Source organism: Anolis carolinensis, chromosome 2 (assembly GCF_035594765.1).
Source record: "Anolis carolinensis isolate JA03-04 chromosome 2, rAnoCar3.1.pri, whole genome shotgun sequence".
Classification (NCBI taxonomy): domain Eukaryota; kingdom Metazoa; phylum Chordata; class Lepidosauria; order Squamata; family Dactyloidae; genus Anolis; species Anolis carolinensis.
This window is the reverse complement of record NC_085842.1, coordinates 209795115-209822483: the sequence shown is the minus strand read 5'-3', so window position 1 is coordinate 209822483 and position 27369 is coordinate 209795115. Positions and strand designations below refer to the sequence as shown.

Below are 27369 nucleotides of genomic sequence, written 5' to 3'. Positions count from 1 at the left end.
TGACCAACAAAAAATACTCGAGGGATTTGGGAGGAATTGACAGTGATTTGGAGGAGCTGTAGTTCACCTATATTTGGAAAGCACTGTGAACCCAAACGACGATGGATCTGGACCAACTTTGGCACAAATACCTGATACACAAGGTTGAGGGGTATTCAGTTTGTCATTTGGGAGTTGTAGTTGCTAGGATTTATAGTTAACCTACAATCAAAGAGCACTCTGAACCCAACCTACATGACCAGTATTGGATACTGGTGGGGTTGGGGGGGGGGGGCTGTTTTTGAATTCTGGTAGTTATTGTTCACCAACACTCAGAGAGCACTCTGTACCAAACTGGTGATGGAACTAGTAAACTTGCCACAATTTGGCGACCCCCCCCCCCCCCCAGAGGTCCTGACCCTCAGGTTGAGAAACACTGCAATAAAGAATGGACCTGTCTAAATAGAAAGAGTTATTGATAGTGCCATAGATAGCTCAGGAGAGGCACTACGGAGAGGTTGTGAAGCAAGCAAATCTCATGTTAGAGATTATTGGCCAAGGCATTAAAAATAAGACAGTGACCACTCTAATGCCTTTATGTAAACATATGGTGCAGCTGCACTTGGATTGTTGTGTGCACATCTGGCTGTCCCATCTCAAAGGGAAATCATAGTGTTAGAAAAAGAGAAGAAAAATAAGCAAGAGGTCTGAGTGCTTTCTTTAGGGAGAAAGCCTTGGAGGTTTTCCTAATTGCCTAATCAGTGGCCTTTGGATGTTTTGTGTTACAATTTCCCTAATCTGTAAACAGGTGGCATTTCCAGCTCAAAATATCTGGAGGGCACCTGAAGCCATTGTTGTTGCAGAAGGGCTGTATTACAAGGTCATAATATACAAATATGTCTTAGCTTATATCCAGAGTATCTCAGATAATGCTAGGGAAAACAGCTATCTGCCAAAGCTGAGGAGCTGATGCCAATTGCTGGTGACAACACTGAGCTGTAATCTAGCCACTAAATGGACTACAGATTTAGTATATAAGGGCTTCCTGAGTTCCTAAAGGTTTTAGGGGCAAATAAGGGGAAAACCTGAGGGATTTGTAGAAATTTGTAAAACTAGGTATGGCATGAAGAAATTGGGTATGGAAAAGTATTTCTTCTACAATGTTAGAAGTACATTGGCTCAGTGACATTGTTTAGCAGAACAAGCAAAAGGAAGACGAATTTGCTGCCACAAGATGCTAGGATGCTCATGGTTTGGGTGACTTTAAAGAGGCATTGGATAAATTTTATCCTATTCATAGGCCATTTGTGATATTCAAAGCTAATTCTATCTGTAATAGGATGCCAGATCCTAGTTATTTTTCTTTGTTCAGACACGTTTTTCTTTTAGTGGACTTCTTGTATATATTTAGGCAACTCTTGTGGAGACAATAGCTTGTTTCACTTGATGATCATATTAAGTAGGGCTATGTTCTATATATATCATGAAGTGTGAAGTTTTTAATGTATTATTCAGTTAGGAGAAAATCCTCTAGTAGAGATATTTAGAGTTTGTTTCCTGTTTTTAAGTTTTTATGTGGAACAAGCAGGATATAGTAGAATACTTAAACCATTGCAAACCATGCACAATGCTCTTGATCAGGGCTTCAAAGGCTTATTGGATGCCGCTTGTAGTTTTAGCTTAGACTGTTGTATTTACATGCAGGAAGTTGAAATTTCATCTGCATTCATTCCCAAATCTCCTCTTGTTCATGCTATCTTTTGTTATAGATATGCTATTTCCTTATCACAGCCAAATCGGTATTAATCATTTCTACGTGGGCACCAAGAAAGACCCAAAGAATGGGCTCAAATTGAGCTGGAAACTCTCCTCTGCCAAGAATGGGTGTCACGCTGTAATTTTTAAATCTCTGAAGTCCCCAAAATGTCAATCATAGCTCAGATTTCACTTATTTAAAATAATGGAAGGCAGATCCAGGCTTTAAAAGCCATCAGGCAAAGCTGTTCTTGTATGTTTTATCTCATAATTCTGACTAAAAGGCCTGCAGCAGCTTCCCCCAATATGATGCCCTCCAGATGTAAAAAATAACAATTCTTGTAATCCCACTGTGGCTGGAGGTGATGGAAAGTGTTGTTACTCTTACTTTATCTGGAAGGCAGCAGCTGTTTTAGAGATGTTTGCTTTGCTTTGAATGAACCAGTTAATTGTAGACATATACCATTGTCTCTGTTCATCCCACAGTTGATGGACTGGAGTTTGTGCATGTATTCCAATTCTTCTGTTTCCTTTTCCCATTTTCTTTTGTCCTCTGTTCATCTCACTGTCCATTAGGAGTAAGTTAAACAGAAACAGTGATTGTCTAGCACACTATACCTATTATAACACTTGTTAACACCCCAGCCTTATGGGGCCCCCATGGACAGCTTATCACATTTGTTTTCTGATACCCAGGCAGCATCACATAATGTCCCAATAGCTCCATACACCATTCATATGGTTACCATCTAATGCTGCTTTTAGGCAACATTTTACCTCCTCTTGTCCACCAATGGCCACCATTAACACTGAACCCCATCATCATAACCACAAGTTATTCATTTCTAGTTAATTCACCCAGTCTACCCATAAAGATATGTTCTTAATGCACTTCAGTCCATGATCTGAGGAAGTAGACCCAGGACCCTTCAACACAGCCATATAACTCAGAATATCAAGGCAGAATAACCCACAATATCCGCTTTGAACTGGGTTATCCGAGTCCACACTGCCATATATTCCAGTTCAAAGCAGAAAATGTGGGATTTTATTCAACTGTGTGGAAGGGCCCTTAGTCTTTGAAAGCTTATGCTATCAACTTCATTCTCTCAATCACTAAGATCCCTTTGCATACCAATGTTCCAAATTAATGCAGCTTTGTATTTGAGGTCCATATAGTTATTATGCAGAATTGAAACCTATGGCAGATTTACTGCAGGGCATTTTTCAAATCTGTAGATCTGGAAACAGAACAGAGATACTAATACAAGTTATTTGTGTGTCCAAGTTGAGAGAGCCCTTCCTTGTAGGAGGCTCTCTCACTTCAATGGCACACTTATTTAAACTGGGGCCAAGGAAGACAGAGTTAAAGGGATATTCCGTCTGTGAAGGTTGTTTCTGTGATTAGGCAGAGTGAACCTATTGTCTCAGGTGCCCCGTGGAGTGGGCAGGGAGCAGTAGATGACAACTGTGCTTCCATGCAGTGTCTGTTGTGTGCCCCCTAACTAGGTTGCTGTCTTCAGCTGAAGCAGGTTTCCAGGATTTTGCTGTTAGTTTGGTCAATGGCGCCTCTTCCTGTTGCCATTTGTTCTATAAGGTATTTAGGCTCGATGTGTGTGTGTGGGGAGGGGGGAGTATGGAGAGGGTGCGCCCCATAGGGGGACAGGGCATGATTGGATCCCATCTCTCACATAGTTTTCAATTCCTGTCACAAGTATATGGAAGGTACAGAAACAGGACATCTTATAATTTGCTTGAAGCTGCCAAATGTAGTGCACCAGCCTTACCAGCTCCTTAGCAATATGGCTTTTGCTATTGCAGTAAGAAGAGGAACATGTTTATAGTTGGAATAGGACTCTGTTACATCAATTTCTGTCAATAAGGAGAGTCGGGATGTGGCTGCATTCCCAGAATTCTTCCTCAGTAAGAAAGACTGAAGAGCAAAATCACTACTGCTGCTATTTTCTCCCACCAAACCATGTAACTGTTGTGGATAGATCCTTGAATGGAAGAGGCATGAAATAATGTGGTCCTGGTAAAAATGGATTATCTACATCATGCACGGGGAAAACAAAAATCAAACTGAACCAGTATCAAAAGAGAGGTGTGTGTGTGTGTTCTTGGCCCTCTTAAAATCAGTGTTGAATGTGTGGTCCTCAGTTGTTGATCCATCGAGTTGCCACAAGCCATGGGAAGCTAATGGTGAGGAATTAGGGAAGTTGCAGTCCAACAACTTCAGGAAGACAGAGTGTTTCCCTCTATATAAGTATTAAACTCACCTGGTACAGTGGCTGTCCATACATCTGGTGACAGTACATGGAGCCCATTATGATTGTGTGAAAGTATCATTTTGTCGCTCTATGGCTGATTAGTTTAATTGGGTGGATTCTAGCATTGTAGAAGAGAAGGAATCATCTCTCATTACTGGACTTTTGAGATAAATAACTTCCCAGAAACATATGGCGGTGGCCCCTGTTGGCAACAGAATACGTAACTAGATTGACCTTCGGTGTGATCTAAGGAGGCCAACCGTCTGCTCTTATGAGTGGAAACGGAAAGCTAATCTTCGTAGCAAAGTTGCTTTTAATTGCTTGGGACTAACAGGAGAAATCGGTACTATTTATAGATGCAAGGTCACACTTCATCTCTCTAAGCCCGAATCCTCTTTTTGTGCTAGAAGTTTGCAGACTCGGTGCTTAGGGACTCCAGGTGACTCATCGAAAAGCCTCTACAGTGGATGGTTTTCTCCATGTCATTTGCTCAAGAATTTTTACATAGGCCATGCCTTGGGGATTTGTCCTCAGAACATAGTGTTGTAAGTCTTGTCATCATTCACGGTTTGCGGGTTTCTAACCAGTACATGAATATCAAAGTGGCAAGCTTTGAGAAGTAGCTGGAAATTCACAGTCATATCTAAGGATGCATCCAGACAGAAAGCTCTTAATACTAACAATCAAAAGGTGTTTTGCTCTTGCTTTGTATGTTGCTCCTAAAGACTCTTTTTTTCACAAAAAGATAAAGCAGTAGGAAAATTTAGGGAAGGTTGCAAAATATAAGACAAACCCTGTGTATCTTGTAATGAGAAAGCTTGAGAAATGCAGGGTTAAAGGTTTTGCCGTATTAGTGCCAGGTAAGGGGTGACAGAAGTATTAACTAGTAACTCAGGGATCACTCCAGTAAATGTAAATTTTTAAATATCCAACACTTGCAGTTATTCTTTCTGGGTTTTTTAAAGGGATTCAGTGGTCATTTATCTTCCTATGTCACATTGTGCTATGTAGTCTTCTTACTAAACTTATCTATATACTCAAATATAAGCCAACCCAAAAATAAATCGAGGCACCTAATTTTACCACAAAAAACTGGGAAAACTTATTGACTCAAGTATAAGACGAGGGTGAGAAATGCAGCAATGGTAAATTTCAAAAATAAAAATAGCTACCAGTAAAATTAAATTAATTGAGGCACCCGTAGGTTAAATATTTTTTGAATATTTACATACAATTATAATTTAAGATGATAATAAGATAAGATTGTACAGCTTTGATTACCTATATTCTTGAGTATAAGCCAACCTGAATATAAGCTGGCCAGGACCCTCACTCGAGTACAAGCCGGGGGGGGTGCTCGGCTTATACTCGAGTATATACGGTACTTTGTTTGATGACCATTCTGCTTTGCAGGGACTGATGAGTAACAAAACCATCTATCCTTCAGGACAGACAGGAATGAGGAGTGTTGTATAACCACGTTTCTGTGGGATTTGCTAGCCTTGTCTATACAGCAGTTTTTGCGTTGCAGAACCAAACTTAGAGGAAGAGTCCCTTGGTGAAAACTCTTGCTCTGAAATTAGGAAATCCTTCCACGCAGAGACTGCACAGCTGGCTGTTAACTGCCTATTATGCAGCCTGCCAGGAAGAAAAGGAAGATGAACATTGATGGTACTCCTGAGCCCTTTCCAAATATCCAGACGGATTTGTCTTTAGAATTAGGTGTCAGTTTTTCAAAATACCTGTCTGCAGTGATCGTAGGCAGGGGACAAGGGCAGAATTTGCTGTCTTTCCACCCCTTTCTAAAGATTCAGGGACTTTTGGAAGGACTGAGACAGGTGGAGAGTATGTCAGTGTAAATGTGGTAGTGAGGAGAGCACCACCACATTTACACACTGTGATCTTAATGGGGAGAAAACGATTACATTGGCTCCAAATACAAATTTTGCACCTAAAATGATTTTCCCTTCACTCCCCAAATTCCTAGCATTAAAATTTCAACTGAGTATTTAAAGCTAGAGTTTGGGCATCCATAGTCTAGGGCAGTGGTTCTCAAGTTCTGGCCTTCAACTCCCAGAAATCCTAACAGTTGGTAAACTGGCTGGGATTTCTGGGAGTTGTAGGCCAAAACACCTAGGGACTCAGGTTGAGAATAGCTGCTCTAGGGGCAGGCAACATTATTTAAAAATGTGGACACAGAGAACTCTCATATAAGATACAAACCATTTTCAATCTCCTGCCCTCTGCGATTCCTAGACATTTAGTAACTGAAGGAAACTTAATGTGTAGGGCAGTGCACTCATTTTGCCCCATAGCTATGCTGATGAGGATGAGGTGAAGGAAATTACATGCTTCCTTGTCCAACTGTTTTTGGGTGCTTCTACATCATAGAATCAATGCACTTTGACACCACTAATTAACTATCATGGTTTAATGGTATGTAATCATGGGAATTGTAGTTTTATAAGATCCTTTGCCTTTTCTGCCAAATTGATGACTTATCAAACTACAATTCCCATTATTCTTTTTGAGACTATTTCGATAAAGCACTCCTATTCCTTGGGTTGCGACGATCAGTATAATCTTGTCATCTAACATATCTTAGAATTTAGACCAATCTGCCTTTCTGAAGTTGAATCTTCATTTAAATCGAGCTTCCTGGGCCCTTATAGTTGGAAACAATTGCCATATTATCGGCTGATGCTATGTGTTTAGTATTGGTGGCCCCACGGATTTAGTGCATTGTTGCACAATACTGTTGCTCACAAACAGAACGTCTAGATTATATCCTTGCTGCCATCTCCCACTGTTGAAGGATGGTGAGAGCTTGCAATCATGAATTCAGGTAGTTTGTGCAATTCAGCCAGGAAAGGACAGCCTCTCCATTTTTATCCTCCTGAGCATAGCCCCATACGTGGCTATGACTGTTAAAGTCACCAATTACAGTAGAGTCTCACTTATCCAACATAAACGGGCCGGCAGAACGTTGGATAAGCGAATATGTTGGATAATAAGGAGAGATTAAGGAAAAGCCTATTAAACATCAAATTAGGTTATGATTTTACAAATTAAGCACCAAAACATCATGTTATACAACACATTTGGCAGAAAAAGTAGTTCAATAGGCAGTAATGCTATGTAGTAATTACTGTATTTAGGAATTTAGCACCAAAATATCACGATGTATTGAAAGCATTGACTACAAAAATGCGTTGGATAATCCAGAACGTTGGATAAGCGAGTGTTGGATAAGTGAGACTCTACTGTACCACCGTCCTTTGGTGCCTATCAAAGTTCTCAGGAGAGGAGAAACAAAACTCTTCATTTGGGGGTTTGTACATAGAGGTAATTTTGATGTTACTAAGCTCTACTGTTATAATCTCTATATTATTTTCTTCAGTGTTATGGGCATTGCTGACTTGAAGGCCTGGTTTTACAAAAACAGCATTTCCATACTATGCATGTGGTCTTTCCGCCATTCCAGGAAGATTATTCCTGTAACTTTTGTTGATTTCTCTTGTTTATTCCTTATCCCTGTGTGTTTCACATTTTTTATCTCGACACAGTTCATAAAGCAGCTGTTCTTTGACAGCTGACATGCCTTCATTGTTAATAGAGATTATTATCCTGGTTGGTCCTGAAAAGGTCAGTTGGTTTGGTTGGTTGGTTGGTTGGTTGCATACTGCAAGTCACTTCTGGTATGAGAGAATCAGTGGTCTACAAATACATTGCCCAGGGGACACCTGGATGTGTTACGATCCTGCGGGAAGGATTCTTTTATGTCCCCTAACATTGAGCTATGACAGTTAAAGTGGTGTCAGACTGCATTAATTCTGCAGATATTGGTTCGAGGATGCACCTTCTTTGTATTCTTCCCTGATGAAGGACCAGGTTTGCTTATGACTACGTCTGTCTCTTCCCCTTTCTTGGGGATATTACAGTACTGGATTTGTTTCAGTGCGGCAAAAGGGATTTTTCTGTATATATGTTACCCATTAAGTCTGCGGAAATAAAGAGTGGGTGGCTTATCTGGGACCAAACTGAAAGGAGGAAGAGTTTGCCTTTTGGAAATGCTTTTCGGTGCCAGATAAAAACTTCCCTCGTTTAGTAACAATCAGAGTAAAGGTGTTCGGTTATTCAAAATGCAAGCAATTAGTGAACCCCTAGACTAGGATCACATGGAACCAGTGAAGGGAAAACGATGGTTCAGTGTCTTCACATTCCTACCTAGTTTCATGTAAATCAATATAATTTCCTTTACTTCACCGTCAAATTTAATTGCTTTCAGTGACGTGTATGACTAAATCTAATTGACTTTGTTATACCATAAAATATAATGTTTATTATGTGATCACTGGCAGTCTGATAATGAAGAAGTAACAGTCCTCCCTATTTTCAGCAGAAAGAAAAACTTGGGGTATTTATGGTTGTGAATTGTCACGATCAAAGGCATGTTCTTTAAGCTGGGAAAGGGAATAAGAGACATTTAGGATCATCCCAAAACATTGCTGTTATCCCCTCCAAAACATACACACACACACACACACACACACACAATCTGAAGCGGAGGAATATTTTAATGTACTACTGTACCCTGATGTGGATATGCTATTGTTTAGGTATTTCTTTGGTACTCATTCCTTCTCTCCATTCCCCTGCCCCCCAAAAATCAGAAATAGTTAAGAAGTAAGAGATGTATGGAAAATATTTTTAGTTTAAAAATGCCTGTGCCCCACTTTTCTGAGTGTCTCAGAGCAGCTTACAATAAATAATGTATCATAATGCAAATTGGGTGTTTTCAGCTGTCATTAAACACTTTGAACTTTTTCGTTTTCTCATTTCCCAATGTATCAAGTTTTTTGCTTTTAGTGATTTCGTGCTAGCTCCATTTGCCACAGTTCTAGTACTTCCAAATACTCTACTCAGAATCCTTTTTAGTATTTTCTGGCATAGGAAGTGAGGGGGTTTACGACAAAGTATACATCTACATTATAGAATTGATGCAGTTTGATGCCACTTTAATTGCTATGGCTCAATGCTATGGAATCATAAGAGTTGTAGTTTTACAAAGCCTTTAGCCTTCTCTGCCAAGGAGTTCTACTGCCTCACCAAACTACAAATCCCAGGATTCAATGTCTTTGAGACATGCCAGTGTCAAACTACATCAGTTCTACAGTGTAGAATGCATCAAAATCCTCCATGTAGCATTTGCTCTTGTACAATTAAACTAACAGCTTTGAGACTTCTATTCAAACAATGGCTATACGGATCAGAATCTATTGATAACAAATATGTGAGTGTATGTTAGAGACTCACTGAGTTAAGCGATTTTGAATGTGCATACCAACAGGGATCGGGAAGCTGTTGACATCTCCCTAGGGAGGCCACACTTTTAAGAATTGCTAAATTGGGCCACGCAAAGACTTCTAGCTATTCTTAATGAATGTCACTGCCAACTTAGCCTCAGCACTTCCACAAACACTCTGCGACTAGTGTTTGGAAAGATCTAGCAAGATGACCTCTGGGGATTGCTTCCCATTCTTGGGTCCTCTTTGAACAAGCCTTCAGCATCTATAGCCTATCTTTAGGTGACAAACATTTCCATGTATTCTTAGATTGACTGATGAAATGTTATTTTTGAGGCTTACTGTGCCATCCCCTGAAAGTTCTTTTCGATTTCTTGTTATGGGGCAAAATTGCTGAAATGACATAAGCAGCGTCTAGTGGGAAATTCCAATTAGTCTGTCTTTCACATTTCTATGGGTAGTATTTATTTATATAAGTTTTAATCCAGGATGGGAAAAAATCCATATATATATATATATATATATACACACACACACACACACACACACAGTAGAGTCTCACTTATCCAAGCCTCTGGATAATCCAAGCCATTTTTGTAGTCAATGTTTTCAATATATCGTGATATTTTGGTGCTAAATTCATAAATACAGTAGTTACAACATAAGATTACTGCGTATTGAACTACTTTTTCTGTCAAATTTGTTGTATAACATGATGTTTTGGTGCTTAATTTGTAAAATCATAACCTAATTTGATGTTTGATAGGCTTTTCCTTAATCCCTCCTTATTATCCAAGATATTCGCTTATCCAAGCTTCTACCGGCCCGTTTAGCTTGGATAAGTGAGACTCTACTGTATGTGTATGTGTGTGTGTGTGTGTGTGTGTGTGTATATATATAAAAGCATGCTCAACTCTGGAACCTGTTCTTAATGCTGAGTTTTCCTTGCCTAAGAAAATCTGTGAAATTCATGTGGTCACCATAGGTCAACAGGCACCATTAATCGGAAATAAGTAAGAGCTTGACCTTATGATTCATGTCCTTTTGGATCTAAAATGATCCAAGAGGAACCAGAAACGATGAAACTGCTCCCACATCCTCACAGCAAGCTTAATTCCTTCATTGGAAACCAATTTTAACCAGTAGGATTGCGTTTGAAGAAGAGATTTGCTTTATTTTTTATCACCAGTGTGTGTTGCCGTAATAGGAAATAAAGTGGGAAAAGAAGAAATGAAAATGTTAGGCTTATATTTATTTCTGTCCTTCATTATCTGCTTCAACCTTTGTATTCACATTTGCTTGGTAAAATATTTTAATGAAAACTCTTGGCAGTAGAACAATTTATGCCTCACCAGGGCATCTATAATATACACTTGTGAACTGAGAACACAATTAGGATTTCCTGAGTATGGAATTTGCATTTTTAAAAATAAAATTTTACCAGGGAACATCTCTGCCTTGCTTGTCTTGCTTTCATGAAGAGAAAGTGTTTGTAATTGTGTCCTACAGGGTTTAATTTTAAGCTCAACTCTGGATCCTGTAGTTAATGCTGGGAATGAGATCTGAACTATGCTGAGTGAAACACCAATGTATTACATTATTATTATTGGTATCGACTGCTTAGGAAAGATACATTCCCAGCTTTCATTGCCTTGTTTTTCCTAGACTTTCGATTCTATAGCATAGAGTAGAATATAGAAATGAATGTTCATGTAGAACCTGTAAGTGTTTTGCAAATAAACAAGACATATGCATTGTCAAAAGCTTTCATGGCTGGAATCACTGGTTGTTGTGAATTTTCCAGGCTGTATGTCCATGTTCCAGAAGCATTCTCTCCTGACATTTCATCCACATCTATGGCAGGCATCCTCAGAGGTTGTGAGGATGCCTGCCATAGATGTGGGCAAAACATCAGGAGCAAATGCTTCTGGAACATGGCCACATGGCCTGGAAAACTCACAGCAACCCAAACAAGACATATCTCCCAGTTAATTTTTTTTTTAATGAATTGCACACTTTCAACACAGTATTAAGATGGTCCATTGGTTCATTTGTGCTGTCAGTGTGAAAAGACAGAGTTTCCAACCTTGGTACTTTTAAAGTAGAACACTATGTTAACAAATGTTGAAAAAATATATATTCCTGGTTTGAAAGTGTTATTTCCTGTTTAATTGTGTGCTACTTACTTTGAAAATAGTTGTAATACTCCAAAAACTTCATTTTTTCTGGCTGCCACAAACTATGTTGAAATGGTTCAGAATCTGTATGATAGTCATTGAAATACTATAGCAAAATGTGCTGCACGATGCCCCACAAAAACAAAATTTTTGCAGTTTAATAAACATTTCCCTTGTTTTTATGATATAACCAATTAGGAAATGACATTTATAACCCAGGAACAAAAACCGTGTTACATAGTGTAATTGATATTAATACAGAGCACTGAACCTTCTGAATTCATGTATACTCACATCCCATTTTCTCTATAGGAGATAAGTAAGACATGCCCCGCACATGAATGTGCCCGGGCTGTGGCGCAGGCTGGTGAGCAGCCAGCTGCAGCCTGCTGCAACAAATCACTCCAACCAAGAGGTCATGAGTTCGAGGCCAGCTCGGAGCCTGCGTTTGTCTCTGTCTTTGTTCTATGTTAAGGCATTGAATGTTTGCCTTATATGTGTAATGTGATCCGCCCTGAGTCCCCTTCGGGGTGAGAAGGGTGGAATATAAATACTGTAAATAAATACATAAATAAATAAATAAGAAGTTAGTGGTTAATTTCAAAACAGCATACTTCCCAACAGTTCTAGCATGCCAGGCAAATGATGAGGAATGCTAGGAACTGCAGCTCAAAAACAGCAGAAGTCTCACCCTGTTTCATCTACACTACCAGGATCCGTGGTGGCACAATGGATTAAACCCTTGTGCCGAATGAAGTTGTGTGTTTGAGTCTGGGTGAGCTCCTGTCTGTTAGCTCTAGCTTGCAGGAACATGAGAGAAGCCTCCCAGCTAACACATCCGGACGTGCACTGGGCAACGTCTCTGTAGACGTCCAATTTGCTCACACCAGAAGTGACTTGTTGTATGTTCTCAAGTCGCTTCTGACACGATAAAAAAATCTACAGTGCCATATCATATAATCCAGATTATCTGGCAGTGTAGAGTAATATACTCTAGTTTAAAGCAGATAATGTGGATCCAGAAATTGGATTATATGGCAGTGTAGAGCCAGCCCTTCTTGTTTGTATTTGACCTTGGTTCTGATGCCTTTTCTTTTTCCCTTCCTGCAGCTGAGCAACTGAACGGCATTGCAGGGTCAGGGACGGTGCTTCCAGTGCCGGCTCCCACCTCTCCAGAGAAGCAGCCCTGCCTGGCGTCCCCACCAGTCGCAGCAGCAGCACCTGCACCGCCCTCGGTCCCCTCTCCGGAGCCGAGCCAGAGCTCCAAGATTGGTCCTGCCTGGGGGAGTAAGACAGGAGAGGCCTCAACGGCGACTGCAGCACCAGCCACTCCAGGGGCGACTCCCCAAAGCAATGGCAGCACCAAGCCTGACGAAGAGAAGGCCAAAAAGCTCTTATACTGTGCACTTTGCAAAGTGGCTGTCAATTCACTGTCTCAACTGGAGGCTCACAACAAAGGTCATTATTATTATCATTGTTACCATTATTATTTTGTATTGCAGGAATGAGGAAAGCTGAACTGGGTGGATCATGGAGTGGGTCATAGGCTATGAATGGGGAAAACTGAACTGGGTGGGTCATAGGCTATGTTGAAGATCTAGTTAGAGCCAAAGACAACCGTACCAATGCTGTATATACATTGGGCTACTTTAGTACTAAGTTCGGAAACTCCAGCTGGTTCAAAATATGGTAGCCAGGTTTGTTACAGTTCCATCTAGGGGTGAGCATATTACACCTATCCTAAAGTGACTCCACTGGCTGCCAATTCGTTTGCAGGCAAAGTACAAGTTGTTGATTGTGACCTTTAAAGCCCTACATGGTTTGGGTCCAGGTTACCTAAAGGATCACCTTCTCCTGTACAATCCTCCCGAACACTAAGGTCCTCTGGGTGGCATCTATTCCAACCATCCAGAACCTGACTGGCAACCATCATCACCCAGAGGACCTTTTCATCTGCTGCCCCAGGACTCTGGAACGACCTGCGGGAAGAGCTCCGACAGCTAGATCCGCTTGTCGGAATTAAAAACCATGTAAAGACATATCTCTTCTGACAGGCCTACCCAGCCAGTTTTTAGCATGAATTTTGAACTCGTGCCGTGTGTTTAATCTCTTCTGTGTATTTTAATATGTCTTTTATAGAAATATCTTTTGTAGGAATATGTAAGTTAAAAAGGTAAAGGTTTTCCCCTGTCATTAAGTTTTGTTGTGTCCGACTGGGGGTTGGTGTTGTCTATAGACACCTCCAAGGTCATGTGGCCAGTCTGATTACATGGAGTGCCGTTACCTCCCCGCCAGATCGGTACTTATTGATCTACTTACATTTGCATGTTTTCGAACTGCTAGGTTGGCAGAAGCAGGGGCTAACAGTAGGAGCTCACCCCACTGCCCAGATTCAAACCGGCAACCTTTTGGCCTGCAAGTTCAGCAGCTCAGCAGTTTAACCCACTGTACCATCGGGGGCTCCAGTGTATATATGTATATTTATATAATGTGTACACGTGTTTATGTGTTTTAATTATGCTGTAACCCACCTAGAATCATAGAATCATAGAATAGTAGAGTTGGAAGAGACCTCATGGGCCATCCAGTCCAACCCCCTGCCAAGAACCTTGAGCCATAAGAGGCAGGTAAAATAATTATTATTATTATTATTATTATTATTATTATTATTATTATTATTATTATTAATAATAATAATAATAATAATAATAATAATAAGTTGATCTCATGTACAAGTTGAGAGCAGTTTGGGGATGAAAATCACGGATTTTGATATGACCTGTTGATAAATTGGGGGTCAATCCATGAACAGGGAGGGCTGGCCACCCCTGGCTGCCATTGTTATTTTTCCACCCAGCTATTCAGAAGTAGCACTGTGGTAGGGAGAGTAGAAGGAGTTGTGCTTATTTTAGGTTTTCCCAAGATAGACTAAAGATTATTACTTTTTAACTTGGGTTAATTTTTTACCATAATTTCATTTTGGAGGGTGATTTTTTTCACCATAATTTCATCATTTTTTATCATAATTTCTAGATTTATACATGAGTATACAGGGTAGTTCAGCATCTTCTCCTTTGCAAAGTGTCCCTGGGAGGAGGCAGTTTGCATCAAATAATAAGGTTCTGGGTGCCTAATACTTCTCCCACTGATCAGTTTTGAAACCATCTTCTTCACCCACCCCCATTGTGTTGAGTTTTTCCCTGACAAGTTTCCAAAGTCATGTTTATGAGATAAATATGGAACCTATGATTTCAGTAAGCTTCAAAACGTTTGGTCCTAGGGAGCTTCATGTGAAAATTACCTGGTGTAGGAACACTGTCATCTCCTCTGGTGTCTTGTTTACAAAACATCCCCCCCCGATGTCAATACATAGTTTAAAGCCAAAGTTAATTTTCAGAATTGTTTGTCCTACCTGTGACAACCAGCAGTCTATAGAAAAACAAAACAAAATACTCAGGTTCAGTAAGCAGGCATTCTATATTCTGCATCAAGGAAAACTGGCTCTTGCAAGCGGTATCTTTTTGCAAATTGGACAAATGTGCATCATTCATCCTCCTAATTTGTTGCAATTCGGTTAGTCCCTTGGAGAAGAACTATGTTTCCCACTACAGGATTACTTATCCTGCCTTCCTTTTGACTTCTCAACTTTTCATAAGCATCACCTCCTCATTTCAAGCATAACTTTATAGCTTTAGTATCATTTGGTTTTTTAAAGCTAACTGAGCAGTACTAAAAAGGCACTGAAATAGAATGTGTAATTATTTCTTTGAAATTGAAATCTAGGGAAGTAAAGATTAGGCTAGTTCATCCTTACAAGAGAAAATGGGAAAATTGCTCATTTTTCTCCCTGTTGTAGAAATATGTGCTGTTCTCATGGAATTTTTGCACATCCTTAAGTGGTTGAGGAACTTATTCTGTTTGGAAATAACATGTGGGGAAACTTTGCATGAAAGTAATGAGTGCTGTTCAATAAACACTATTTTGCCCGAACTCCTACAGTTTTCGCACAAGAAACCCACTTATATATTTATGTGCAGAATAATTTCTTGAAACACTTTGAGATGTGGAAATAACAGACTAAATCTATACAGTTCTCACCACTGTGTGTTGAGAGGCACGTTTTTGGCTAGGAAATAAACAATGGCTTATATTCTTTCCATCCCTCTTGCATTCCTATACATAATTAACTTGGAACTTTCTTGGGAGAAGACATGGATGGATGGATGGATGGATGGATGGATAGATAGATAGATAGATAGATAGATAGATAGATAGATAGATAGATAGGGTTGCTCAATTAATATTTGTTTGCTTTAATACCAAACAGTGCCAGAAATAAAAGAAAAACTGTTCTTAGGATAGCTGTAAAATAGACTGACTTCTGCTCTTTGGATATGCTGCATAGATCACAAAACAGGGAATGGGGGTTGCTTTTGTATAGAACTACAGTCACTTTCACTGCCATGGGTCAATGTTAATGAATCCTGGGATTTGTTGCCCAAAACTCTGCCAGAGAAAGCGAAAGACTTTATAATTCAGCTCTCATGATTCAATAACATTGAGCAATGGCAGTTCCAGTAGTGTCAAACTGCATTTATTATACAGTATAGCTCAACCTGGAAACTGGGGAATATAAAACCCAATTGCCTTCCTACTGCTCTGTAGGAAGCAAGCCATATCCTCTTTCAAACCCCCAGCCCCTTCCTCCCTGTCCTTATTTAACCTCTTCTGCAGCCTTGAATCTTAGAACTAGAGGGGACCACAAGGGCCATTTAATCCGACCCCATTCTGCCATAAAATAATACACAGCTAGAGTCCTCTGAAAAATGCCCATCCAATCGCTTTGTAAAGGCCACCACCCTTTAAGGCAGTGGTTCTCAACCTGTGGGCCCTAACAGTTTACCAGCTGTTAGGATTTATGGGAGTTGAAGACCAAAACATCTGGGGACCCACAGGTTGAAAACCACTGCTTTAAGGCATCCCATTCCACTGTATTATTTATTTATTTATTTCCAACATTTATATCCCGCCCTTCTCACCCGAAGGGACTCGGGCGGCGTACAAAATTGGCAACAATTCGATGCCTACACATAATTAAAACAGCAATGAAAATCCAATTAAAACAATATAAAAATATAAAACATATGATTAAAATCCATTCATCCAAAAATCCTCATGCTGTAGCCGTAAATCAGTCCGTAAAAGGGTTCTTACAGTTGTGAAGTCCTTCCTAATGCTTAGAGCAGTGGTTCTCAACCTGTGGGTCCCCAAATGTTTTGGTCTTTAACTCCCAGAAATCCTAACAGATGGTAAACTGGCTGGGATTTCTGGGAGTTATAGGCCAAAACACCTGGGGACCCACAGGTTAAGAACCACTAGTTTAGATGAAATGTATTGTAACTGTAATCTGAACCCATTGGTTCATGCTGTAGTTCACAAATTCATCTCCCAGCCTTTCCCCACTTCTGGAATTGTGGTGCCCAGGACTGGACACAATATTCCAGGTGAGGTCTGACCAAAGCAGAATAGAATGAAACAATTACTTTCCTCGATCTCAGCGGTATAGTCCTATTGGTGGAGCCTAGAATTGTTTAGCTGCCACAGCACACTGTTAACTCATGTTCAGCTAGCAGTCTACTAAGACATCCTAGATTCTTTTCACGTGCACTACTTTCAAGTAAAGTATCACCCATCCTAGTTGATTTCTTGATTTTTCCTTCCCAGATGTACTCCTTTACTGTTATACCTCTTGAGATTCATTTTGTTAATTTTAGCCCAGCTGCCCAATCTATAGAGCCTGTGTTGAATTCTGAGCCTGTCCTCTGGGATATTCGCTTTCTCCTCAATTTAGTGTGAAATTACTAATTGTCCATGACTAGTAAAAGCAGAATGCATCTTGAAAGCAAGTAAATGTGTTTAATTTGTACAGTATGTCTTGCAACTTGAGTTATTTTAGTTCACAATTTAGACCAGTTGATCAGACAGCCAACCATCCTTCCTTCCTTCCATCATTCTGCACCAGTGCCCACTCTCTGTATTTGTTCAGGATATCATCTTAGATTATTATAGAGTAATTGGTTTAGTCTATGTAGTATGCACATACCCTTTAATCATATTTCCCTGTGTTACGGAGTATTATTATCTCTTAAAAACAAAGGTCAATGATTCTTGTTTTTGATCTTCACAAAAGAACCATGGACATCTAGCCAATCCATGTGGCCATTATAGAAGCACAGACTCACTGAACAATTATACTGTATTTCTTCAGTTCTAAGACACACTTATTTTCCTCGATAAACATCTCTAAAAACAGGGTGCGTCTCAGAATTGCAGGTGTATCTTATGTATTGTTGGTGGTGGCACTGAAATTAGGATGTGTCTTACAATCAATGGTGTCTTACAATTAAAGAAATACAGTAGTGCTTTTAATCCTCTTTCATTGCCATGACTGTCACCTATAGAATGTTGGGATTTGTAGTTTAGTCAAAGGCATCAAAGAAGAATTCACTATCTGAAGATTCAAACACTCCTTCCCTTAATTGCTAATCCTAGGATTTCATTGAACCATTGGAGTTAAACTGGAATCATAGCACTGGAATTGAGGCAGGCCCTATACCCCAGGATCTGATTCCAGGTTTTTTGTTTATCCCAGATTGTCTGGCAGTGTGGACTCATAATCCAGTTTAAAGTAGAAAACCTGGGATCAGACCCTGGGATATAGTGCCTGTTTGGAAGGGCCCAAAAATGGTGTAGTGTGAAAGGGCTCCAAGTTTCTTCACTAAATATTCACTAAATATTCAGCTTTTAAAGAAAGCCTCTAAACCTTTTATTAAAATGAGGGGTGGGAAACTTTGTCACTCTGGTGTTTTAGGTCAGTTCACAGAAGTAACAACGAGCATTACGAATGGGTAAAGGATTATGGGAGCTATAGTGCAAATTATCTTGGATGGGGAGGGTTCCTTGGATGCATCTACACTAGAATTAATGCAGTTTGACACCACTTTAACTACCATGGCGCAAAGCTACAGGGTTTTGGAAGCTGTATTTTTACAAGGTCTTTAACCTTCCCTGCCGAAGAGTGCTGTTGCTTCACTAAACTGCAACTCCCATGAATCCATAGCATTGAGCCATGGCAGTTAAACAGGTGTTATACTGCATTAATTGTACAGTGCAGATGCCTCCCTTATCCATGCCTGAAAGGGATGTAAAGAAAGATGTAATATCTAGACAATGCTCTCTTACGATCCACTGTGTTGGCTAGAGCTCGTAAGGCTTGCAGTCACATGAACCTCTAGAGCAGGGGTCCCCAAACTTTTAAAGCAGAGGGCCGGTCCACAATCCTTCAGACTGTTGAGGGGCCGAATTATCATTTGAAAAAAAATACGAACAAATTCCTATGCACAATGCATATGTCTTATTTGTAGTGCAATACAACAATAACAATTAAAGAACAATACAATATTTAAAAATGAAAACAATTTTAACCAATATAAACCTATCAGGATTACAATGGAAAGTGTGGGCCTGCTACTGGCCAATGAGATAGTCAAGTTAATTATGATTGTTGTTGTTGTTGTGTGCCTTAAAGTCATTTCAGACTTTGAGCAAGCCTGTCTAAAATTATTTATTTATTTACTACCTTTATTTACTACATTTATATCCCACTCTTCTCACCCCAAAGGGGACTCAGAGCAGCTGTATGTACATACAATATATTATATTATTACATACCACAATATTAGCATTATATATTACTAGATTGAACTATACCACTATACTGTAATATTATATGTAACTAGCTGTGCCCGGCCACGCGTTGCTGTGGCGAAGTATGGTAGTATGGGAAATAAAGTATTGAGGAATTGGTGGTAGTTAAGGTAAAGGGTAAAGCTTTTCCCCTGACATTAAGTCCATTATAAATGAGTTATATAGCTGTGTGGAAGGGCCTTGAGTCTACACTGCCATATAATCCAGTTCAAATCAGATAATCTGTATTTTATAGGCAGTGTGCAAGAGGCCTAATTCTGCCTGTCCCCTGGGCTGAGTGGGTTGCTAGGAGACCAAGTGAGCGGAGCTTAGCCTTCTAACTGGCAGCAATTGGATAAAAACAATTATTCCTCTCCCTCTAATTAGGACTTTATTTTTCTTTTCTTTTTGTTGTATCAACCTAGAGGCATGGATGAGGGGTTGTGCTGTCAATTTTCAAGGTTGTGGGGTGTTTACTTTTGTTGTTTTGTCCGCTGCCATGATGCCATCACTCTTTTATATATATAGATATTATTAAAACTGATATAAAAATATTATATTATAAAACGGAGGGCGGGGGCCAGGTAAATGACCTTGGAGGGCCGCATCCGGCCCCCGGGCCTTAGTTTGGGGACCCCTGCTCTAGAGGATCACAGATTGCTCAATTTTGTTTTACCCAGTGAGCAGCTTAGTTAGATATAAGCCTGCTTCTGCCCGCAAGTTTTGGCCCATTTTACAAAAGCACCAGTGCTTATATTATATATTAAAATTATATTTAGTATATTTTATTGCCATTTTCAATGAAAAATGATTTTAAAACATTATACCATTGGAATGTAGGCTTTGTTGTTTAGCATGAGCTGACGAAGGGCCCTCGGCACACCCTTTGGCCTTGTCACCACCACAGGATTTCTGGCTCTATGCCTGACCAATTCGAGTTGGATTTTTCTCAACATCTGCCAGCTGTCTAGTGTGTTATCCCACAGTCTAATTTAATCTGATAGGCCTGCCTAAGGATCCAGAGACCTGGCATGTGCTATATAGTTGTCATGGATGTGCACCAAGTTTTGAGGCTAGAGGCCTCGTTAATGTGGTTGTGTTTCATGTCACCTTGGAACCGTTGACAGCTTTGATCCCCCAGGCTTGGAGGGGTTTTCCTTGAACTTGAATTGACATAAACCCGATATCTGGCTATTTTTAAGTGGCCTTGCCACTTACCTCAAGACTGCAAAAAAGCAAGTTTGGAAAGAAAACCAGCCTCATTGCTCTCTTGCCATAGCCAATTCCTTTTGAGTAAGATTATGAGATTGATGGTATTAAGTCAATGTGGTTGTTGTTGTCATGTGCTTTCATGTTGACTCCAAGGTATGACGAACCTATTTTGGCAAGATTTATTATCATAGAATTGAAAGTGGCTTTCTGAACTATCAGGTCCAGCCTCCTGCTCACTGTAAGATTTCCAGTTAGAGCATCCCCAGTAAGTCCAGCTACAATAAGAAAGGAAGACCTCACCAACTCTAGGCAGTTGGTTCCATTGCTGAACCACTCTCACTGTCCAGACATTCCTTCTAATGTCCCATCTCAGGCTCCTTCTACACTGCCCTATATCCCAGGATCTGATCCCAGATTATCTGCTTTAAACTAATTATATGATTCTCCGCTGCCTGATAATCTGGGATAATCAGATAACCTAGGAGCAAATCCTGGGATATAGGGGCAGCGTGGAAGGGGCCTAAATGTACCCTCCTGCAACTTTAAACCATTTGATCTATCAGCTGCTTTTATACCCCCCCCCCTACTACCGTGTTTACTCGAATCTAATGCTCACCTTTGTGCGCTAAACTGCCTCACCAAAATTGGGGTGCACATTAAATTTGTACGGTAATCTTAATGCTGAGCCAAGGCAAAAGGAGCACTTGAATCTCTTATTTGAGGGACCTCATCTCTAATTTAATGGCCATGGCCATGGCTCAATTACAATCCTGAGATTTGTAATTTAGTGAGATATAGGCATCCTTTGGCTATTGGAAAATAACTGCTCCCAGTCTCTGGGCATATATCCTTTTGGAAATGAATGGCAATCATAACCTTGTTGAAAAGGGAAAATGATGTCATATCTGTTTAGCAAATGGGAATCTCCATGAACATGTGAAGACCACCTTTTGAAAACCACTAGTCAAGAAAAGCATGACCTTGTTAAAAGTCAACCCTCTGAACAAGTGATATTCATAAGCATTAATTTAATGGCACACAGGTAACTCAGCTGTTAAACTGAAGAACCATGTATTTGAACTGCCAAGGACAAAGACATGCCACTACAAAAATGTATTTGGCTAGCAGAGGATAATAATAATAAAACTTTATTTATATTCCGCCCTATCTTCCTGGAGGGATTTAGGGCAGAGTCCAAACATAAAAGGCAGATATTCAATGCCAGACGGTTGTTTCTTTAAAGCTGAAATTGCAGTTGTAATTGTAATTGCAGTTGTAATTGCCCAAAACATATACATTCCCTTTAAAAACTTTTTAGTTTAAAGTATGCAAACAGAGACAAAAACAGAGTCTTCTTTGAAAAATAACATATCTTGTTTACTCATAAACATCTTGTATTAATTCACCATATAGTCACATTTCTTATTGAGGTTTAGTTACAGATAGGATGTAGCTTTTCTGTGATGAATACACAGGGTATCATTCTTAACCAATAGTCCATAGTCTTTAAGTATACTTGTACTCACTGAAGTCCATAAGATACTTCTGTATTGAAGTCCAAACAGCAACATACATGCATCCATCTCTACTGAGGTCTGATGCAAAAAGATGAAGACAAAATGAAGTCCTTAATCTGAACATGCTCACATGTCTTTAGTCCTTCCCACACGAAAGAGGTACAGTTAAACTGGCAAATCAACATACACATAGAGTACAGGTTAGCAAATATATACATTAACAAATAAATAGTGAGAGGCTTGGGAGGTTGCTATTTCCAACATTGGCAGAGAAGGCTCAAGACCTTGACAAACTGCAGCATTGAACCATGGCAATTAAATGGATTCATTCAACGGCATAGATGCATCCCAAGGTTTTTGCTTTTTATTGCTGGATCCTTTGGTGTCTAACACTTCTGTGTTTTAAAGAAGGAATTCTAAGCAGGCAGCAACTGTAAAGGCAAAGGTAAAGGTTTCCTCTGACGTTAAGTCCAGTCCTGTCTGACTCTGGGGGTTGGTGCTCATCTCCATTTCTAAGCCGAAGAGCCGGCGTTGTCTGTAGACACTTCCAAGGTCATGTGGCCGGCATGACTGCATGGAGCGCCGTTACCTTCCCGCCAGAGCGGTACCTATTGATCTACTCACATTGGCATGTTTTCGAACTGCTAGGTTGGCAGGAGTTGGAGCTAACAGCGGGCGCTCAAGCCGCTCCTGGGATTTGAACCTGGGACCTTTTGGTCTGCAAGTTCAGCAGCTCAGCGCTTTAACGCACTTCGCCACCGGGGCAGCAACTGTAATGCACAGCTTTTTTGACCCACTGTACACTTTTGGCCACTGCACATTACATTTGACAGCAAACACTTCGTTTGTTTTCAGGGTTTTGAGAATGGATGTGGGCATTAGATTCAATAGTGCATTAGACTTGAATATATAGGGTACTTTCCTCTCCTCCTACTTTACCCCCTTTGTTCTCAACTTCCTTCCATTGCTGCAAACTGAATTTGAAGTGCAAAAGTAACTTGCATTCAAAAGGGGAGGGGACAGACTCTTGCCTTCCTCGTAGGCTCAGGCTAAAGCCAGCTACTGCAACTTCTCCAAGTTTGTGGGTTTTTCCTCATTCATAACCTTTGCCATCTTGACCACACTCTGATGTTGCATGACCACACATTTCTCGGTTTTTATCTGTGAGATGTTGGGGGTATACTACACCCTACTGGTTCTCTTAAATCAAAGTAGTAGTTGAAATTTGCCTCAGCCTCTTCCCACCCGTCAGATTTGGTCTACTTCCCACTATGATGGTTAGCCTTTAGATGTCCTATTACACTGTATTCCTGGTAGGGGTTTCCTGAATAAATCTTCCTATATACCCACAATATAGAAAACCAGGTACCAGGGCTCAACATTCTAGCCTACTTCTAGATAGAGTGGTTTTGTTGTTTTTTCTGCATACAGGGAATCATGAATAAGCAGACTTTAGTAGGTGATGGCTTGCTGATCGGACATTTAAATAGGCCCACATGAGCAGGTCAGACTTTTCCCTTTCCCTAGTGTAAGGCTTGTCAGTTCCAACTGTGGGTTAGTCTTCTTTGAAAGAACACGCTAGGACACACAAAGGCTGAAGATACCATATGTCTTTATTGTTTGGAATACAAGAGTCTGCTCTAATGCCCGTGTAGTCAGTTGGCACTCTTGCTTGGCAGTTTCACAAGACTTTGAAATGGGAACACTTCTAAGATTGGTAGTGTGAGCCAGATAAGACTGCAGGTTTTCAATGGTATTATTCAATTATTTATTTACGTATTGCTGCATTTGTATATATTGATATATAGTGATACATGGCTGAAAATAGAGAAAAGCAATGAAAATAGCATCTAAACAGAATAAAAAGGAAAACCAAACAAAGCAAAAATGAGAATGCATACATTAAGTAAGATCATGCAGTATCATGCCCCATTTGCTCTAAAGCTCTTGAAGAAGGAAAAATATTATTTGTAGGTGGAAGGAATGACAGGAAGATTCCTAATGGGTTTCTCAGGAGAGTTGGTGCTATAAAGCAGATGTCATCAGAGAAAAGACCATTCCCTGTGTCTCCTGTGTCCTTAGCTCCATCTTATTTTGGTCAGCTTATGGTCATTATTAGAAAATAATACGATCATGCCTTAGAACAGGGGTCCCCAAACTAAGGCCCGGGGGCTGGATGCAGCCCTCCAAGGTCATTTACCCGGCCCCCGCTCTCAGTTTTAGACTTAGGCTCGCCCAAAGTCTGAAGTGACTTGAAGGCACACAACAACAACAACCCTACTTAAGGGTTGTTGTATGTCTTTCGGGCTGTGTGGCCATGTTCCAGAAGTATTCTCTCCTGACGTTTCGCCCACATCTATGGCAGGCATCCTCAGAGGTTGTGAGGTATGGATAAACTAAGTAAGGAAAGGAAAGAATATATATCTGTGTAGAGTACAAGGTATGGATAAACTTACTTAGTTTATCCATACCTCACAACCTCTGAGGATGCCTGCCATAGATGTGGGCGAAACGTCAGGAGAGAATACTTCTGGAACATGGCCACACAGCCCGAAAGACATACAACAACCCTGTGATCCCGGCCATGAAAGCCTTCGACAACACAAATCCTACTTAACTTGACTATCTCATTGGCCAGAAGCAGGCCCACACTTCCCATGGAAATCCTGATAGGTTTCTATTGGTTAAAATTGTTTTTATTTTTAAATATTGTATTGTTCTTTCATTTACTAATATTGTGCTATGGTAATAATATATTGTGTATACATATAATATTGATAATAATATTATAATGTAATACAATACAATATTTATGTATTTATTACAGTATTTCTATCCTGCCCTTCTCACCCAATAGGGGACTCAGGGTGGCTAATAATAATAATATAATAATATTAATTATATATTATATATTGCATGTAATATTACTAATAATATTATAGTACATTGGTATAGTACAAGATAGTAATATATAATGCTGATATTGTGCTCTGCTAATAATATAATATATTGTATGTACATAAAACTTATAAGCCGCTCTGAGTTCCCTTCGGGGTGAGAGAGGGTGGGATATAAATGTAGTAAATAAACAAATAAATAAATGTTGTTGGGTGTTTTTTGCACTACAAATAAGGCATGTGCAGTGTGCATAGGAATTTGTTCGGGTTTTTTTTTTTTTCAAATGATAATTTGGCCCCTCAACATCTGAGAGACCATTAACCGGCCCTCCACTTAAAAAGTTTGATGACCCCTGCCTTAGAACATATAGCTATCATTCCTTTGAATACAATTCAAGTACAATAAATAGGTAATGCACTCCTGGTTTGTGGAGGGCTAGATTCTCGGCTTTGCACATAGCACTCTTTCTAGAACAGTGGTTCTCAACCTGTGGGACCCCTGGTGTTTTAGCCTACAACTCCCAGAAATCCCAGCCAGTTTACCAGCTGCTAGGATTATTGGGAATTGAAGGCCAAAACATCTGGGGACCCACAGGTTGAGACCCACTGTTCTAGAGGAAGCATCTAACACTGTGATGACATGTGTTTACCTTTTGAACCTTTCTCAAGAGATTGCTCAAAGCCTTTCCCACCATTGAACCTTTCTCTGCTCTCTGTTTAGGTACAAAGCACAAGACTATCCTGGAAGCTCGCAGCGGCCTGGGGCCTATCAAGGCATATCCACGCCTGAGCCCCACGGCTGGAGGGGAAGCAGGCAGCCAGGACCCCAGTGCTCAGGAGAGAACCTTCCACTGTGAAATCTGCAATGTCAAAGTCAACTCGGAGATCCAGCTCAAACAGGTGAGGGGCTCTGCACAAGGCTAGGAGAGTGTTTCCTTTCCAGGGAGCTGCTGGTTCCTAGGAAACTGGTTCAGTGGGACATGGAATAGCCAGGATTGTTACTGAATGCAAGATCAGCCCTGGAGCATAAGATCAGTCCATGCACACCCTTATTTGAGTCAGCAATTAGCTATGAGATGGCTGTTAAAGGCGGTAGTGCCCCTAAGATAACGTAGAATGTCTGGAATTAAACAGCACAAGTCTTGTATATCAAACGACAGAGCTTCCAGGACACCCTAAGACCTGTAATAGGATTTCTCATGTCACAAATGCAAGCATGGGCTGTAATCTAGTGTGATTGAGCCAGCCCTCTCCAATGGCAAGAAGGGTCTGACATAGCTCTCTGTCACAGACGGTCTGTAAGGGACTGATCTGCTGATTATGATGATGGGGATGGGGATGATTCATTGATATCTCACCTTATCCCCAGTACTGAGATTCAAGGTGTCTTACAAAATACCTTATAAAAATTTCAGATGGAATTTGTAACTGATTAAATCATTTATTTATAGATAGATAGATATTTAAGTTGTATTGTAATAATTTTAATTGTGAGCCACTCTGAGTCTCCATTTGGGGAGAGAAGGTGGGATATAAATAAGCATAATAAACATAAGAATAGATTAAAGCGTGTATGTCTGTACCACAAAGGCTGTTGCTAGGTGAACTGGCTCTCTGTGATGTCACTGGCTTGGCTGTTCCTAGATGAAGTGGCCCTCTGTGAGGTCACTAAGGAAGAATGTTACATGTACTGTATATGGGGGGAAGGAAGGAGAGAGAGAAGGAAATGGAAGTAAGGGGTGAGAAAGAAAAGTGAGAGAAGGATGGAAGGGAGGAAAAGGAAAGGGAAACAGTATGAGAGGAGGATAGGAGATAAAGGAAGGGAAGGAAAAAGGATAAAGGAAGTAAGGGAAGAAACAAAAAAAGAGGAAGGAAGAGAAAGGAAAGGGATGGAATTATGATTCATATTAAGAAGTGGGAGTGGAGGTGGGGCTGGAGATGTCTTGCTCTGCCATTGGGCTTTCAGGCAACCTTGGACTAGTCTCATACTTGAAAGTAGGTTTCTCTTTCTATACATTTATATTATCTGTGAGCTCATTGAGCATTAACTGTAACTATATCCAGAAGATGTTTCAGGGAGCATGTTGATGGTCTTCCATCTGTGGTGTCATCGTAGTTCTCTGCCTATTTCTTGATTGGAGATGGAGACAGGCATGTCAAGGAGGTCAAGTTAGGGAGTCAAGATCATTTCATCTGGTTCTCCCTCTTTGGTTTCTCAGCACATTTCCAGTCGGCGGCACCGGGATGGAGTAGCAGGGAAGCCCAACCCCTTGTTGAGTAGGCACAAGAAGCAGCGTGGCATGGCAGAGCTGACGGTAAGTGCGGGAAAACATTTTCCAAGGTGAGCTAGGAATGTGATTATAGTGGTGAGGGCTTACCATATACACTAGAGCAGTGGTTCTCAACCTGTGGGTCCCCAGGTGTTTTGGCCTACAACTCCTAGAAATCCCAGCCAGTTTACCAGCTGTTAGGATTTCTGGGAGATGAAGGCCAAAACATCTAGGGACCCA

General features: G+C 40.4%; 1 protein-coding gene across 8 annotated transcripts in view; it reads left to right on the top strand.

Annotated features, from left to right (window-relative positions):
- The window catches only part of znf385a (zinc finger protein 385A), a 259354-nt gene that overhangs the window by 229130 nt on the left and 2855 nt on the right, over nt 1-27369 (top strand). For all 8 annotated transcript variants that reach the window (XM_008103601.3, XM_008103607.3, XM_008103609.3 and 5 more), the window contains 3 exons: nt 12598-12945; nt 25581-25759; nt 27079-27174. In XM_008103601.3, the coding sequence (XP_008101808.1) occupies nt 12598-12945; nt 25581-25759; nt 27079-27174 (623 nt within the window). The remainder of the gene's footprint in view (nt 1-12597; nt 12946-25580; nt 25760-27078; nt 27175-27369) is intronic.